Source organism: Myodes glareolus, chromosome 26 (genome assembly GCF_982192425.1).
Source record: "Myodes glareolus chromosome 26, mMyoGla1.1, whole genome shotgun sequence".
NCBI classification, from domain to species: domain Eukaryota; kingdom Metazoa; phylum Chordata; class Mammalia; order Rodentia; family Cricetidae; genus Myodes; species Myodes glareolus.
The window spans coordinates 14,274,158-14,289,204 of record NC_142051.1 but is presented as its reverse complement, the minus strand read 5'-3'; the positions used below and the strand labels follow the sequence as shown (position 1 = coordinate 14,289,204).

The 15,047-nt window shown below is 37.7% G+C and overlaps 1 protein-coding gene and 1 pseudogene across 1 annotated transcript; both read left to right on the top strand.

The window, feature by feature from the left end:
• Positions 1–466: 466 nt before the first annotated feature.
• LOC148117758 (olfactory receptor 9K2-like) lies at positions 467–2,801 on the top strand. The gene has a single exon (XM_087901953.1). The coding sequence runs from the start codon at positions 467–469 to the stop codon at positions 1,406–1,408; it is 942 nt and encodes a 313-aa protein (XP_087758079.1). The 3' UTR covers positions 1,409–2,801.
• Positions 2,802–10,684: 7,883 nt separating this feature from the next.
• On the top strand, positions 10,685–11,127 carry LOC125390097 (retinal rod rhodopsin-sensitive cGMP 3',5'-cyclic phosphodiesterase subunit delta pseudogene; annotated as a pseudogene).
• The last annotated feature ends 3,920 nt before the right edge of the window (positions 11,128–15,047 follow it).

Below are 15,047 nucleotides of genomic sequence, written 5' to 3'. Positions count from 1 at the left end.
AGTTAATAAAAGTAACGGGAAGTTTTTATTGACGAGCGTTGCCTGATGGTAATACAACATGATTTATCAGGGGCAGAGACCAGAGACATATTTCTTTCCTGTAATTTATAATTCTGATGCTAGTTAGCAAATTTCAACCAGATTAGTTCTTCCTATTACTGCTTCAAAATATTAAAAAATAATGTATACAATAGCAAAAGAATGTATGAATCAGTGGCACAGTAAGTATGACAAACATTTTAGGAGGAAGAAGAAAAATGCTAAATTATACCAATTTTAGAAATTTAAATTAAAAATAACATGTAGAGTCTATATTAGCTGATTGAATTCAGTTTAAGTTGAAGGATTTTGAAGTTAAAATTGCTGATAGCCTTTTAAACCTCTGCTCTGTATCAGCTATTTGTAACACTAAGATCAAGCTAAGAGTTCATTTATTTTGCCTTATGCCTCTCATTAGGTCTCCTCCATGGGTGACAGGGGAGCAAGCAATCACTCAGGAGTGACTGACTTCATCCTTGTAGGCTTCAGGGTCGGCCCTGAGCTCCATATTCTCCTCTTCCTGCTCTTTCTGCTTGTGTATGCCATGATCCTTCTGGGAAACATTGGGATGATGACCATTATTTTGACTGATCCCCGGCTGAACACACCAATGTATTTCTTCCTAGGCAACCTCTCCTTCATCGACCTCTTCTATTCATCTGTTATTGCACCGAAGGCTATGAGCAACTTTTGGACCAAGAGCAAGTCCATCTCGTTTGCAGGCTGTGTGACTCAGTTTTTTCTCTTTACACTCTTCATTGTGGCAGAAGGATTTCTCCTGGCAGCCATGGCTTATGATCGTTTCATTGCCATCTGCAACCCACTCCTCTACTCTGTTCACATGTCCACACGCCTCTGTGCTCAGCTGGTGGCAGGCTCGTACTTCTGTGGCTGCATCAGCTCTGTTCTCCAGACCAGCATGACCTTTACTTTATCCTTTTGTGCTTCTCGGGCTGTTGACCACTTTTACTGCGATACTCGACCAATTCAAAGATTATCTTGTACTGACCTTTTCGTTCATAAAATAGTATCCTTTTCCTTATCTAGTATCATTATCTTACCAACGGTCATAGTCATTATTATTTCTTACATGTATATTGTGTCCACCGTGCTGAAGATACGCTCCACAGAGGGAAGGAAGAAGGCCTTCTCCACTTGCAGCTCTCACCTGGGTGTTGTGAGTGTGCTGTACGGTGCTGTCTTCTTCATGTATCTCACCCCTGACAGATTCCCTGAACTGAGTAAGCTGGCTTCCTTGTGCTACTCCTTAGTCACACCAATGCTGAACCCTCTGATTTACTCTCTGAGGAACAAAGATGTGAAAGATGCTCTAAGCAAACTTCTAGACAAGAAAAAATCCATTCTTTAGTTGTTCTTTCTTTCTCACTATTGTTTTGAGTGTTATTTCATACCTCTTATAATCAATATTTCTTCTCTTATGCTATTATCAGCATTTATGCAAAAAACCCTTATTAAATATGACTTTTTTCTTTTCTGAAATCTTAGATATTGGGCATCCTGGACATTATGGAATAATTCTTGATTATGCTCCCTTCTCATCTCTCCAATGACAATGTGCACAGAATCAGTATGCATATTATAGTATTGGATAATATATTAATGTTTCATTCTAATCATTAGCAACAATTTAGTGTTTATTTTTCATTGTTCTTCCATTTGTATAAAATTTATAATTATAATAGTTATTTTTAAGAATTTTTTTCTATTTTTTAGTTTTCACTTGAACTTTTAATTAGTAATTATATTTCAGCTTCATCAAATAGTTTATACTCGAGAAAGAACTGCTAATAAGATAAACAAAGTATAATATCCTTGTCTATGCACATTTATTTGGGAAATTGCCTCTAAGCATTGCAGGTATTTTGTAATGCTTTGATACAGTGCTCACTGCTCGATTTCATTTCAGTGAAATAAATTAAAAGACAGAAAGCTGAAAACATCTTTAAGTGACCCTTCTCTCCATATTATTGTTTTTAATTAAATTTTGTTTTTATTATCACTGGGAAATACTTAATGGAGTTTTAGATGTAATTGAGCCATAAAAATAGAATACATTCTAAAAATTCACTCTTTTATCCACACAGACGTATTTGTTTATTTGATGAATTTTGGTGAAGAACCCTGTTAATATTGTTACATGTTAGACATAGGAGTAAGCCACTCTGCTTTTTAGAGAGTTTATAAATTAATTAACGAATTAAATATTTAGACAAATAATTAATAATCATATGGCTGTGCCAACAATATTCTAAGAAAACACCAAGTAAAGTACTTAAGGACCAGTGGAAATCCTCTTAGGTAATACTCAGAAAAATTTAAAAGGCTAAGAATTTAGCCCTATCAGGGAAATTCTGTCATTAGTCAACAATGTTTACCTGTATTCAAAGCATAAAATTTATATAGAAAAATTAACTGATCAATAAGACAGGACTCCAAAACGATTTGTGTCTTCTAGTTTTTGAACTTGTGTAAGTGTTAACGGTGATAGAGTGAGCAGAACTGAAGTCGCAGCTCAGTGGTAGAATGCCTGTCTGCCATGAGTGAGGCTCTGAGTTTGAACTTCCGTACCACAAGGCAAACACAAAGCCTAACAACAATATTAAACACAAATGATCTCAGAGTAAGTCCACAAGAGGGGTATTCCTCAGTTTGACAATAGTGAGAGCGTTCATGTATGTGTACCCTACCCTAACATCACCTTTAATGATGAGAAAGTAGGACCAAAGGAAGGATATTACACCTTGTATACCTTTCTAATCTTTTATTTGTAGCACTACTTTCTGTAACAACATATGACAAAGAAATAAATTGTGATATTTTCAAGTGTATGCTGAAGATTCATCTTTCAATACCACAAATGTGCCTACATGAAGTATACCAGTATGTTTCTGAGATCAGGATGGGGCAACCATATGGTCAAGAACAACTTCATTCAAATAAGTAAAAAGAATAGTTTCATTTTTTTCTAGGTGTAATACATCCCCAGATAGGTTGAGTTCAGTTCTGAGAGGTTATGTTTGTTCATGACTTCTAACATGAGAGGAAAGAATAGAGATCACATTCAAAGAATTGATTTTGGAAAATAGAGGATGTTATAAATACCACAGTTGCTGCTGCAAAACTAAACTGTGACAGAAGTTAAGCAACCCAAAGCTTAAAATTTCAATAAAATGTACTTTAAGTATAATAATAAATATATTATAAAATGATCCAATTTATAACAGCATATAGAATGTGTATATAGAAGGGAATAGTGAATTATAAATTATTTGTATGTGTTCAGTTATCTTCAGTCAAAATTGGTTATTAATATAGGATATTCCTTGTAAATGCCTGGTAACTACAAAGTAAATAGCTATGGAAGATGATTGACTATGAGAACGGCATCAAGATATACCAATTCAGAGACAGATGAAGCTGTTATATTACTTATACCAAGCATTCTCTATCTCCAGGAGTCTCCAGTCCATCAGATTTATGGATGCAGGAAGAATGTATTAAAAGACAAAGGGATCAGTAATACTAACTAACAGTAAATAACAGAGATCAAATTAAATGCGTAATTACTGAACTTTGAGTTTGAGGGAAAACAAATTTTAAAATAGAACACTAAGGGAAATGTTAAAGATGTCCACAATCTCTACCACAGCAAAAGGAAAAGGAGGACTCTTCGTCCTGGAACACTCATCATTGTATTTGCTGTTCTTTACAATAGCAAGAAAATAGAACAAGCCTCAATGTCCATCAACAGATGGTTAAATAGTTTGCACCCCGATAAACCTCTCCACAGATACAATAATACAAATCAAACCAAATTAGAGTAAATCCAAGTTTAATGAATGCCAATGCTCCCTGGAAGAGAAAATGGAGAAGAAAGACCAGAAAACCATGTATTTGTTGTCTGGGATATAATTTAAATACCCTGTGGGAGTGGTCATGAGCATCTCTGGGGAGGGGTCATCATTCAACAGGCTTTCTCAGAGGTGGAGTCTGGACTAAGGCAACTCCCAGGGGAGGAGGCTTGGGATAGAACTTCCACCCGAGCATTCCAGACTCTTTGGATATATAGATTCCAGGGACTGAGGTAATGCTTCCAAACAAACATCCCAGGCTCTTTAAGGATATGGATACCAATGGTTGGGATGATGCTTCCACCCAAACATCCCAGGCTTGTTGGGTATAGTGGTGCTGGCTCAAGTCTGGCTACTTCCTGAGGGCATGGGGCGATGTAGGGGAGGGGAGAGTAAGGAGTTGATGGGCACACACTCAGTGGGAGGAGTCGCTGGAGAAGCATCTTAAACCTGTTAATCCTGGTCTATGAAGCCTGTGAAAGAGGCCAACCTGTCTGTATTTTTAGCAGGAAACTTAACAAATGAAGTAATGAGTTACCAGTCCTTAAGTCATCAAATACCATAAACAGATCTGAGAGAGATAAATAAATGAGCAGAAATGAGACAGTTTTCTCAGTTATGCAGACAATCTCAAGTCTCTCTGTATTCTTTGGCAAACACCAATCTTAGAAGTAGTATTTACCTTTAGCTGATGAGACCAGGAGGCCTGAAGAATTTTGTGTGTGTGTGTGTGGGGGGGTAGGGTTCAGTGTACCTGTCTTGGCAGGATGAGATGATCAATTCCCAGGTGTAATGTCCAGGAAGTTGATGAGGTGGAAAGCAGTTATTTGCTGTGTGGGTGGCTTTGCCATATGCAAAGGCAAGTCTCCAGGCAGAAGTTCCTTTGCAACCATGCATCTTCTTGGACAAGCTATAGGATGCTTCAGGAGCTGGAATGTCTCTCTGACATAAGGGCTCTTTTATTAAATGCCATACCCTCAGATTTGTAAAGGCACTTGAGAGTCAGGGCACCATTGCCTGTCAGTTATATCCAAGTTAGACATATAAGTTAAATTTAGACATATACTTTACCCAATCCATTACAGCTTACGAATACTAGTAGGGGCAAGAAGATTAGAAGGAATATTTTAGTAGGCAAAAGTATATTGAAGGTGGAATGTCTCCTTGGTAGGTCCAGTGCATGTGGGTACTGTTACTAAAGATGGCACTCTGGTTTTTACTTTGACCTCAACCTAAAATGGAGGCTATCCATGTGTTTGTATTTTTACAGACCTGTTGTAATCTGAAGCTACAAGTTTTATAGATTTTAAAACAAGCACATATACACACAGAGACATAAAACAAGCATACGGTGGCCACATTATTTACATATATATATTAACAGACAGATGAAGAAAACTTTTTTTAGGTACCTCTGTCAGCTGACCAACTTAAAAATTTTAGAGTAGGTTGCTGAAGCAGGGGAGCACACAGGTGATCCCATTGAAGGTAAGGACAGAGCACCTATGCAGCTCAGAGTAGGGTGGGGGAGCGGATCTGTTGTAGGGACAATCTCAGCGTGACCACAATACGTGCCAGGAATGCGCACAAACAGCAAAAAGTGAGAGAAGCAGGGAGGGGGTTTGGGAAGGGGATCGGGAGTACAGTATCCAGAAACCATGGGCATATGGAAGCTTGTTTACTTGTCTATATGCTGGTAAAGCTTTGAGACATTAAGGACATATGATGTAAGATGGCCCCAATTTAAAAAGATTTTGTAAAAGGCAGCCCAAGGACATTTAGGGATCAAGCCTTAAATTGTAGGTATTCATTTAGCAAGTCTTTGCCAAACCCAGAGCCTAGTGCAATGCATCCACTGTGGTACACTTTGAGTCAAAAAAAACCAGGAACTGAAAAGGATTCATATGACTGGGTAATGTTGGTTACCACATTACTTTAAAAGTAAAAGAACTACTTTTAACTACATAGTCATTCCTCCAACTGTCCCTATCACAAAGATACTCTTGAAGTACTTTAAAGGAAAAATAAACACCTAAATGAAATAAAGAAGTCAATATAGCTTTCAAAAGCAGAATTAATGTAGTCATAGAAATATTAAAAGCATCAATTCAAAATATTGGAAATAAACTGAGGATTTGGGAAAAGACAAGTCTTCATTTACTGTTGGTAGGAATATAGCTGTAGCATTTACGGAAATCAGTGTGTAGAATCCTCAAAGGGCTAAAAGTAAATCACCACATTACCCAGTCATACAACGTAATGCCTGCATTACTCTTGGTACACTTTGGGCGCCACTGTACTGTTTGGTAGGCGAGCAAGGGCCTGGAGATTAAAGAACACACAAGAGACATGGGTCATTCAAGAGGAAATAAGCCAAATGACATTTATTCAAGCTTAGGAAAAACCTTATATACCTACCTACTGCACAACATAATTCCCCTATGCAGGTGGGAAATTACCAAGCCCAAGGTGGAGCAAACAATGGCCTATAGCTAACCACCAGGGCAGCAGAGGTAACATATAATAGCTGGAAAATGCAACAAAAATCTAGCCAGAAACTGTCCTCAAGGTGAACCCCGGGAGGAGGGTTAGACCCATGGGCCCTACAATACAAATCCTTGGCATGTCCCCAAAGGACTCTACATCCTAGCCTACAGATACTTGCTCAACTATGTTCATTACTATTCTATTAATAATAATTAGGAAATGGGAACAACTTAAATGCCTTTCAAAGGAGAAGTAGATAATAAAAATGTGGTAATATACAGTCCAGAATATTACTCAGCTGTCAATAAAAACAACTTCACAAAATTTGAACATAAATGGATGAATATAGAACAGATCATATTGAGTGATCTAACCTAGACACTGAAAGGGAAATGTCACGTGTTGGCTCTCATCTGTAGTTCCTAGTTCCAAACTTTCAGGTGTAAGCTTATAGCACCAGGAATTTATAAAAGAATCATGGGCTAGTTTGAAAGAGGGAGAGGAAAGGGGAGAGATGAGGATGGAGGAAGGTCAATAGAGAAGGAGCAGGAGGGAGGAGAGACAACACCAAGGATGTTTGATAAAGTCTTAAGGAACCATACCATTTTATATTTGCTTTGTAAATATAAAATTCAAAAAAGTGAAATTACATATGATACATACAATTTCATGTGTTCATAAATATTTAAATTTTATTTTTTATTATTTTAACTATGTGTATGTATGTTTGTCTGCATGTAGAAATACTCATGTGAGTGCAGGTGCCCTCAGAAGCCAGAGGCATGGGGTTCCCTGGGGCTGGAGCTGTAAACTACTGTCAGCATTTGATGTGGGTCTTGAAACCTAACTATAGCCTCTGGAAGAATAACAACCAAGCTATCTAGCCAGCTCTAATGATTTATCTAAGTTGATTGATTGATTTATCTCTTTATTGCTTTGTTCATTTATTTTCATGTATGGGTGTTGTTCAGCTTAAATATATGTCTCTGCACTCCATTATCACTGGTGCCTAGAGAGATCCCCTAGAATATTTTAGGATTCCTTGGTATCCCATGATACAGACAGATATGAGTCACTATGTGAGTACTGGTATTTGAACCCATGTCCTCAAAAAGAGCTGGCACATAGGACTCAGATGTTTCCACCTGGATCTAACCTGAAAGTCTTTTTCCTGCGGTCTGTCTCCCATAATACCAGAAAGTACTATACAAGCTTCCAAGGCCCACCTTGGCAATCAGTAGTCTTTTTAATTTTTTTTTGATTTTATTAAGCTATACATTTTTCTTTGCTACCCTCTCCTCCTCTCCCATCCCCTTCTACTCTGTCCTATGGTCCCCATGCTCCCAATTTCTCAGGAGATCTTGTTTTTCTACTTCCCATGTAGATTAGATCTATGTATGTCTCTCTTAGGGTTCTCATTGTTGTCTAGGCTCTCTGGGATTGTGAACTGTAGGCTGATTTTATTTTTTTTTGCTTTATGTCTAAAAGCCACTTATAAGTGAGTACATATAATATTTGTCTTTCTGGATCTGAGTTACCTCACTCAATATGTTTTCTAGATCCATCCATTTGCCTGCAAATCTCAAGATGTCATTATTTTTTCCTACTGTGCAGCACTCCGTTGTATAAATGTACCACATTTTCCTTATCCATTATTTGGTTGAGGGACATTTATGTTGTTTCTAAGTTCTGGATATGACAAAAAAAATGCTGCTGTGAACATAGTTGAGCAATCGTACCACAAGGGCAATCAGTAGTCTTATCCAACTGTGATGTCTATGAACCACAACAATGACGAGAAAGGCAAGTATAGTGGTTTGAATGGAAAATGTCCTCCATATGCATGTATATTTGAATGCTTAGTCACCAGGGAGTGGAACTGTGTGACAAGGATTAAGAGCTGTAGCCTTGTTGAGAGAGGTGTGTCACCAGGCTTGTCTCAGTCTCACTCTCTCTGTCTATTGTCTATGTAAAGCTCTCAGCTACTGTTCCAGCACCATGCGTGTATGCCTCCTGTAATATTTATGGACTAACCCCCCAAAACTGTAGGCAAGACCCCAATTAAATGTCTTCTTTGATAAGAGCTTCCTTAGTCACAATGTCCATTCACAGAAATGGAATAGTAACTAAGGCACCAAAGTATCTGTAAGGGTGTAATATCTTGGTACTAACCAACAGATTTCTTTTTTCCTCCCCCTCTGCTCTTCCCAGCTTCCCCCATCTCCCCTCTCCCTAGGTCTACCTCCCCTCTGTTTCTATTCAGAAAAGAGCAGGTCTCCAAAAGACAACTACCACATGACAAAAGAAGATACAATAAGGCAAGATAAAAGTCTTCAAGGCTGAACAAGGCAACTGGAGAAAAATAGTCCCAAGTGCAGGCAAAAGAGTCAGAGACACACCTAGACACACCTGCTCCCACTGTTAGGTGTGCCGCAAAAACATCAAGCTAACAGTCATAATATATACACAGAGGACTTGGTGCAGACCCTTGCAGTCCCTATGTTTTGCTTCAGTCTCTGTGAGCCCCTATGAGTCTTACTTAGTTGTTGCCAACAACTCCCTACCTGGACTTAAAAAGTAGTCAATAGGAGAGAAAACTTTGTACTAAAAATCTTGCTCACCATTGAGGACAGTAATGTCACCAATCTTCTTAGTGAGGTCGTGGATCTCAGTGAGGTCATGGATCTCAGTGAGGTCATGGATGTTAGTGAGGTCATGGATCTTAGTGAGGTCATGGATCTTAGGGAGGTTATGGATCTTAGGGAGGTCATGGATGTCAGTGAGGTCAAAGATCTTAGAATAGAACCCACTACTTCCACTTCACTAGGACAGAATAATTCTTAACCACAGTCTAAACTTATTATTACACCCACAGGCAAAAGTGACTCTCACTTCTCATCAATGAAGCTTCTGTTTACAGTAGATGTAATCCATTACACAACCCCCCTGCTGGACACCACAGAGACCAATGGATTGTGGCAACAACAGCCTAAATAGATACATATACAACACAATTGCTATAATATTATGAGAATATTGAATAAGAGAGGATTTGTTATGAGGAAGCTGCTTGTTTGTCCTGGCTGCCCAGAACCAAAATAATCACATAGAAACTATATAATTTAAACACTTCTTGGCCCAATAGCTCTAACTTCTTATTGGCTAACTCTTACATCTTAATTTAGCCCATCTCTATTAATCTGTGCATCACCACAAGGTTGTGGCCTACTAGCAAAGTTTCAGCGTATCTGTCTCCGGCAGTGGCTACATGACTTCTCTCTGCCTCTGCCTCCCTTTTTCCTAGCATTCAGTTTAGTTTTCCCTGCCTACCTATGTTCTGAAATATCAACAGGCCAAGGCAGTTTCTTTATTAACTAATGGTATTCACAGCATACAGAGGGGAATCCCACATCACTGCTTGAAAGATTTTTAGGAGCCAGAGGACCAGGAACTTTGCTGTGACATTGTCTCCTAGAAATAGATACTCAGACAAGCTCTGAACAATGTCAATATCAGTAGACATAATAACATGTAATGGAGAAAAATCTCACAGGTTTCAAACCCTGGACAAAAAACTATAGGTAACTGAGGATTGCTGAGATAGCAAGAACTAGTCTGTCCCAGAGATGAGCCCTCTGTTTGGTTATCCAGTGTAAAGCAGTCAGCCCTAAAATCATATGCACATAAAATGGAGTACACATGTTGTACTTATAAATCTGTATGCATATATATATATATATATGTATACACTCACAGATATACATCATATATGCACGTGTACATGCAAACACACATATATTCCAAGAAAAGATTCCTTTAATATGAGAGGGGTCAAGGGTCTTGGGATGGGCTGGAGGGAAGGGATATGGAAAGGATTGGAAGGAGGGAGCAAGGAAGGGATGGAAGAAGGACAGGGAAGGGAAGAAATTATGTAATTACATTTTAATAAAATGAATTTTTTTAAAAAAAAGTTAAAGAAGTCAAGTAAAAGCTCTGGAAAACCTCATCAACTGAGAGAATCAAATGAAGGAAGGAGTAGAATATTGTGACTTGAAGGCAAAGTAGGCAAACTGGAACTTTCACACAGTGATAAAAATAAATTTATTAAAGCATATTTGCAAACAGAGAAGGGATAAGGATCGGGAGCTGTCAGGAAGGAGAGGTCGCTTTGGGTCTGGCCGCTGCTTGCTTGAGGTGTCCAGCTGGACAGCGGCTCAGTCCTCGGTTCCTGGGTATGGTCTGCTATCCCTGCTGAGCCAGCATTGGAGGGCTGCAGACACCGCATCATGTCAGCCAAGAATGAGCAGGCCTAGAATGTACTGAGAGACTTCATACTAAATTGGATGAATCTTCGGATTGCCAAAACAGGAAAGATACTCTTGCAAGGAACAGAAGACCTATCTGTCCCTGGTGTGCAGCAGGAAGCCCGTGTGCCCAAGAAAATCCTCAAGTGCAATGCGGTGTCTCGAAAACAGAACTTTCCTTCTGCAGAGCAAATGGAAAAATTCTGCCTGGAACAAAAAGTCAGTTCAAAGGGTAGTGCCTAGAAGTTCCTTGAATTAGGCTTTGTGATTCCCTAACTCCACAAACACCTGGCAGTCCTTGATAGAAGCAGCACCCGAGTCCCTGATGATGGCTGCCAGTGTCGGGCAATGTCATCATAGAAAGAAAGTTCTTTGATGACAATCTTCTTGCCGGCACATCCGGAGCGAGACTTTTCTACGTCTGAGAGAAGAACATGTGTGCATCTCAAGAATTTGGAACGGGGGAAGGAGGAAACTTTGCTTTCCTCTTCCACACATTTGATTTTTGATACTCCAGCTGATTTCTTTGACACAGAGCCACCTGTGGAACCAGGAAACCAGTTCTATACAGGTAACCAGTTGGTTTCTCCTCCCAAAACCTCCATCTTCATTGACAAGACTGAACTCCCAACCCTAAGCAAGGGCAGGGGACAAGCCTGGACTCCTTCCTGGTTCAAGCATGGGAACAAACCCATACCAGAATCCACACTGCGTCCTCCCTACCCCACCTCCTCCTTGGGCCCTACAAGCTTTCTTTGGCCTCTGATTTTGAAAAAATTCACCTTCCTGACCCACCAAGTTTTTTTCTACAACTCCTATTTCATACACTCTCATACCATTAACTTGTAAAATAGACTATGACATTATTACATAATGTAATTAAAGCATTCAAATAGTTTTAAAAAGCATATTAACAAAACATATCAAGCCTGTTCCAAGCTACAAACATCTAAAAATTATTATTAAAGAATATGAATGTTTTGCTAAATGCATAGAAACCATCTTTATATACAGTGTCATAAGACATAACTGGATGGTGGTGTTGCATGCTTTTAATCCCAGCATTCAGGAGCCAGATGGGTAACATCTTAATAACTTTTGCCTAGTGAGGTCCTAAAGACCCCTAAACATTACAGACACTAGCTAATGCTCTTGGTTGCACTTCATAACTTGGCATTAAGACCATATTGCTGAAGAGAGTACATATTGGAGTCACAAAACATAGACAAATAAAACTAATATTCACATAGAAACTTCATCTTTATTGGCTAGTTTTCACTGTGCTGAAATGTGCATGCATGTTAGCAAGGGAGAGAATATTCATCACTCTTACCCATCTGTGAACTCTGTGAATTTTTGGATTATATTTAAGACTTGACCCACAAGATGAAATTCATACCTGGTATCATGATCAGGCCAAGAATCTGTGCCTAAAAATGTCATATGCTCTAAGAAAGAAGCTGGTACGATTATTCTGCTAAATGAACACTGTATTAAACCAAGTTCTAGTGGTTTACAGTTACACACATAAATTAGTGTCAGGAAAATTATACCAGTTGCAATGGCACATTTGGCAAATAGTACTTCACAAAATTAAAAAGCTTCTACACAGTGCCTAAAACAATAAAGTGAATAGACAGCTTACAGAATGTGAAATTTTTTTTGTATCTGCACATCTGAGAGAGAGTTTATATCTAGTGTATGCAAAATAAAAAGTACGTCGCTCATTTAAAAAATAACCATTAAGCGAGATAGTAAAGAGTACAGACATCTCAACATATGAAGTACATCTGGTCAATAAACACATGAAAAATTTGAGCCACGCTAGTTGTAATGGTTTTTGATAAATACCCAACTTAGAGTTATAATCATCTAGAAGACAAGTCATGTGTATTTCAGTAAGGGATTATCTAGATTAAGGAAGTCTGTGGAAGAGAGACTATTTAGATTATATTTAATAAGATAGGATGACCACCTTACTGCAATAGCACAGCCCGTGGTCTGAGGTCCTTTTCTGAATTGAAAGGAGAAAGCAGGCTACCAGCAGCAACAATCCTTCCCGCTCATCGGCAAATGTGATGTTACTAATGATATCTCGCTCCTACTATTGACCCTTCTCTGCAGATGCGATGTTAGTAGTGACATCTCGCTCTTGCTGTCATCCCTTCTTCTCAAAGATGAAATTTTAACTTGGAAACGTGAGCTAAAATAAACCGATCTTTTCTAACATTACTTTTATTGAGAAATTTTATCACAGCAATAAAAATTTTAATACAATATCCATCAGAGAAATGCAAAATGCAAGAGATTCCATATTACCCTATTCAGACAAGAAAACAAATATGGAATGACAATGCCTTGTGTTAGGGTTTACCTTGTCTCAAGAAATAGCTTAGAGAGTGACAGAAGACACCAATGTCAATTTATGGCCTCCATTAACGAATAAACTTTTGAATAACTGCACATATTAGGGCCTCCTGAGTACCAATATGTTCTCCATTTTGCTTATTCATTTTTCTGGCTTATATGTGATTTGTGGATAGCATCTAGTTTGTTCTTTAATTTTTAAATCATGGATTATGATTTTTTGCCAATACTAGAAGTCTTAAAATTTTATAAAATATACTAACAATAAGAGATCATTAAATTAATATGTGACAACACAGTACCTGAATAAACAACTTTCAGGTGATTAAACTTAGAAGTAAACCTAAGTTTAGATATAGTCAGTCATTATTAAATTTCACTGATGAAGTAGACGGCCTTTGCTAGACACTGCCTATACAGTCTTCCATAATTTTTATACACCTTATTCCCAGATATATTACAAGATATATTTAAAAACAGAAAGACATTTTCGTGAGTGGAATTCTGGAATAAGGCAGCAATTAGTTTTGTGCATCTTACTAAGATTTTGTTCCTTTAATATTTGTTTTCATTTCTTTATAAAAACTTCTATCATCAGGGTAAACTGAAAATGTTTCCTTTTATGTGACAACCTAAAGGATTTATAAAAGGAAGAACAAAATTATGCATTTTACACATTTTGTATCACTAAATCTATATCTTCTGAATTCCTCTTGGACTTTTTTGTTCTGAAACACAGATAAAGTTTAAATAATTGACCTAATTCCTTCTCTCTCTGGAGAGCTTTCTCCCAAAAGGTGAGAGAAATCTTACTGTTGTAACCATTTGAAAGCATTGCCTTGTTATTCCAAGTCCGAAGCCCTCATGGGTAACTGTGCTTTCTACTTTGGCAGACTTATGGGAAATACCATGTGGTCAAGGTCTTATATACACCTGACAACCAACCTCCCTTCCTTATAAGTGTGCAGAGGGGAAGCTGCACTGCCTTCTGCAGTTCTTGTGTGTGGCTTTGTGCCACAGTTCCCCCAAATTAGCTCAACTTTGACAGAGCATCACCAAGAAATTCACCTTTATTCTCTTCTGAAAAAGATCTCAGAAACTTTTCAAGAATTCAACAACTGAAGGGAAGCTTAGTCCATAAAGCCACAAGGGATATATATGACATTTTTTTTTCTCTGAGAAGGCTCTACCCTAAAAACTGGGATAATGAACATGTACTTGTAGGGTGGATTCATCTAAATCTCAAAGTAATTTTTCACAGATAATGAACTTTTTGCGTGCTATTTGGAAAACTAAAACAAACAACACCAGAAAGGGAAGCATCATAATTTGGTTTCATCTTTAACAGAACCTGACAAACTACCATACGATACAAGGTAAAAGTAACTTTTATAACATCTGTATTTGAAAACTTATAAATGCCCAAGCTGACCCTTGTATGCTAGGTACTCTAGGAAGGGTGCCTTTCATGAGGTAGGAAGTATTCAGTCATAAATTTACTAATGTTTTTGATGTTATAAACTATCAAATTCATAACATAAGTTTATTGAATAATACCCTCATTCTGAATCCTCATATCATTTAGCTGTTACATGGTAACCATAGTAGATATGTGGTATAATGATTAATTTCTATCACTAGACTCAGAACACTATGGTGCTAGTGAATATACAAAGAACACTTGGACTTTATCTCAAGAAAGCTATTGCCAAAGGGGGAGTAAAGTACCTTCATTTTTAGTGTTAAAACAAAATGTGGGATGAGCTATAACAATAAATCTTTATCAATTCGTAGCAATAGATATTGAAAATTAAAATAGTAATCATTCTTGCCTGTAGACAATATTAAACAAAACTGAAAATGCATTATTTTTAAAATTAATTTATGGCTACTTTAGGCTTTTTCTCTATTTAGATATCTTACTTTTCATTGATCTGAAAAGTATAATCTAACTTTTAAATATCTACATACCTAATTA